At 47.4% G+C, this 2,500-nt stretch overlaps 1 protein-coding gene across 1 annotated transcript in view; it reads left to right on the top strand.

Annotated features, from left to right (window-relative positions):
- The window catches only part of LOC308169526 (cyclin-dependent kinase-like 4), a gene marked incomplete at both ends in the record, with an annotated part of 13,754 nt that overhangs the window by 3,533 nt on the left and 7,721 nt on the right, over positions 1-2,500 (top strand). Inside the window, 2 exons of the mRNA XM_080544205.1 lie at positions 202-350; positions 665-753. Coding sequence (XP_080400331.1) covers positions 202-350; positions 665-753 — 238 coding nt within the window. The remainder of the gene's footprint in view (positions 1-201; positions 351-664; positions 754-2,500) is intronic.

The raw sequence follows: 2,500 nt of genomic DNA, 5'->3' as shown, positions 1-2,500 counted from the left end.
CTACCTCTTCTTAGCTTATACAATAGAAATGTACTTCTTTTTAACTCTCTTAACGATAAATCATTCATGTAACATATAGAGTTAATCATGTAACATATAGAGTTAATCATGGAACCGGGGTCTGGTAACCTAGGTAACCTGGTGTTCCTCTGTGGTTGGTAACCTAGGTAACCTGGTGTTCCTCTGTGGTTGGTAACCTAGGTAACCTGACCCCGCGGCACCAGCAGCTGTTCCTGGGGAACCCGGTGTTCCGGGGGGCGGAGCTTCCCCGGGGGGCGGAACCCGGAACCACGGAACCCCTGGAACTCCTCTACCCCCGCCTGCACCCCGCCTCCACACACCTGACACAGGTACACACACACACACACACACACACACACACACACACACACTTGACACAGGTACACACACACACACACACACACACACCTCACACAGGTACACACACACACACACCTAACACACACACACACACACACACACACCTCACACAGGTACACACACACACACACACAGGTACACACACACACACACACAGGTACACACACACACACACCTTTCACCTTTCCTAGCCTCTGCTGATCCCTTTGTATGTGTGGTACCTGTGTGTGTGTGTGTGTGTGTGTGTGTGTGTGTGTGTGTGTGTGTGTGTGTGTGTGTGTAGAGGTGTCTCCAGATGGACCCAGACCTGCGGCCTCAGTGTTCCCAGCTGCTGCAGCACCACCTGTTCACTAACGACGGCTTCCACGTCAGGTACACACACACACACACACACACACACACACACACACACATTTTAAATGCTTTATTTATGTCCACTTATGAACATGGCCCAGGCTGCCAAACACGAAAACTAAAAGTTGACATCTGTAACCCAGTTGTGATATGGCCTGCTCCAGCTGTTGGTATTTCAAGATCTTGGTTGAAAAGGCTTCCTCTAGGCTATGGTCAAAGGTGCAGCCAACTTCTAGAATGAGCACCTGTGATTTTCATTGACAATTACAGCATCAGGGGTGTTTGATGAAATATTAGAGAACACTTCTGAATCGTCACTACACAGACTGAACATGCTAGGCTCTACAGACTGAACATGCTAGGCTTTACAGACTGAACATGCTAGGCTTTACAGACTGAACATGCTAGGCTTTACATACTGAACATGCTAGGCTTTACAGACTGAACTTGCTAGGCTTTACAGACTGAACATGCTGGGCTTTACAGACTGAACATGCTAGGCTTTACAGACTGAACATGCTAGGCTTTACAGACTGAACATGCTAGGCTTTACACACTGAACATGCTAGGCTTTACAGACTGAACATGCTAGGCTGTACAGACTGAACATGCTAGGCTGTACAGTGGAGTGTTTGTACAGCGTTGCGGCAGGCCTAAATATGGAAATGACACCCTCTGAAATCAGATCCACAATTCGATCATGCCTACATATGCAGAGCCCTTTATATACATGACAACCATTCAAGATGTGGGGCATGGTTTCAGTTATCTGCTGGTGACTGTGATGTATGCAGTGTGGGCTATGACTGTCAGGAAGCCAGATGGAGAGGTTAAGCTTGGTTGGTAAAACCTGCAGCCTAGCTTTTAAAGTGAAGGTGACAATACACTCATCAAGAGTTACATTTTTGAACACTGCGTGAGAGACAGAGTGATCAGCGGCAGGGAGACATGCCAGCTTCCCTTGCAATTTCAGTTCAGTCCAGTGCTGTTGTTGTCTTTGTCGTAGCGCCATCATCCATAGGTACACACACACACACACACACACATACACACACACACACACACAGATGGTCATGGTCATACATAATTAGTGAGATGTAATAGACTGTCATACGGTGTGTAATATGGTCCAGATATGGAGCAGTACAGGGGTCTAGTAGAGGTAGTGTTCAGGTAATCAGGTAGTCTTAGGTCATGTTCTCAAATGAAAAGTGTGAATCAGGACCCGGAGCAAGTGGATGAGTTCGCAACATTGTTGCATTAATTATTTCTCTGATTTGCGTTCTCACAGCCCTTCATGTAAACGAAGTAACATACGCAATCGAAGCAACAGACGTGGGGTAGTTGATTGGTCAGAAGAATGAAAAATTGACCGTTGTCCAGCTCTTATCCAGATCAACACGCCTGCGCTGTTGTTTTCCTATGGACTGCCTCGAGCAGCGTTCTCACCAAAAGCGAAGCGAAGCAAAGTGACGGATGCGTCGTTTCTAACCGGAGCGAAACCACCCTTTTCAAGCGGAGCATCCGTCGGTTGTTTGCTTCGAATGCGCGTTCTCACCGCTCCAAACGACGCAGAGCAAACAAATGTCATCCTAAACTCCGATTCCAAGTGAAGCAAATGTTCTAGTGAGAACACACCCTTAATATGTATTATTACTGCAGTGGGGATGGTTTGGGGGAGACAGGATTTGGCGGGGGGGGAGCCTGACAGCTGGAGGGAAATACAGTATTTCACCCCCTGCTGATTTTGTGAGTTTACCCCCTT

This window comes from Nansenia antarctica, assembly GCF_963989245.1.
Source record: "Nansenia antarctica genome assembly, chromosome: 13".
NCBI lineage: Eukaryota > Metazoa > Chordata > Actinopteri > Argentiniformes > Microstomatidae > Nansenia > Nansenia antarctica.
Note: the sequence above shows the minus strand (reverse complement) of the source record. Positions and strands in the feature narration are given on the sequence as shown.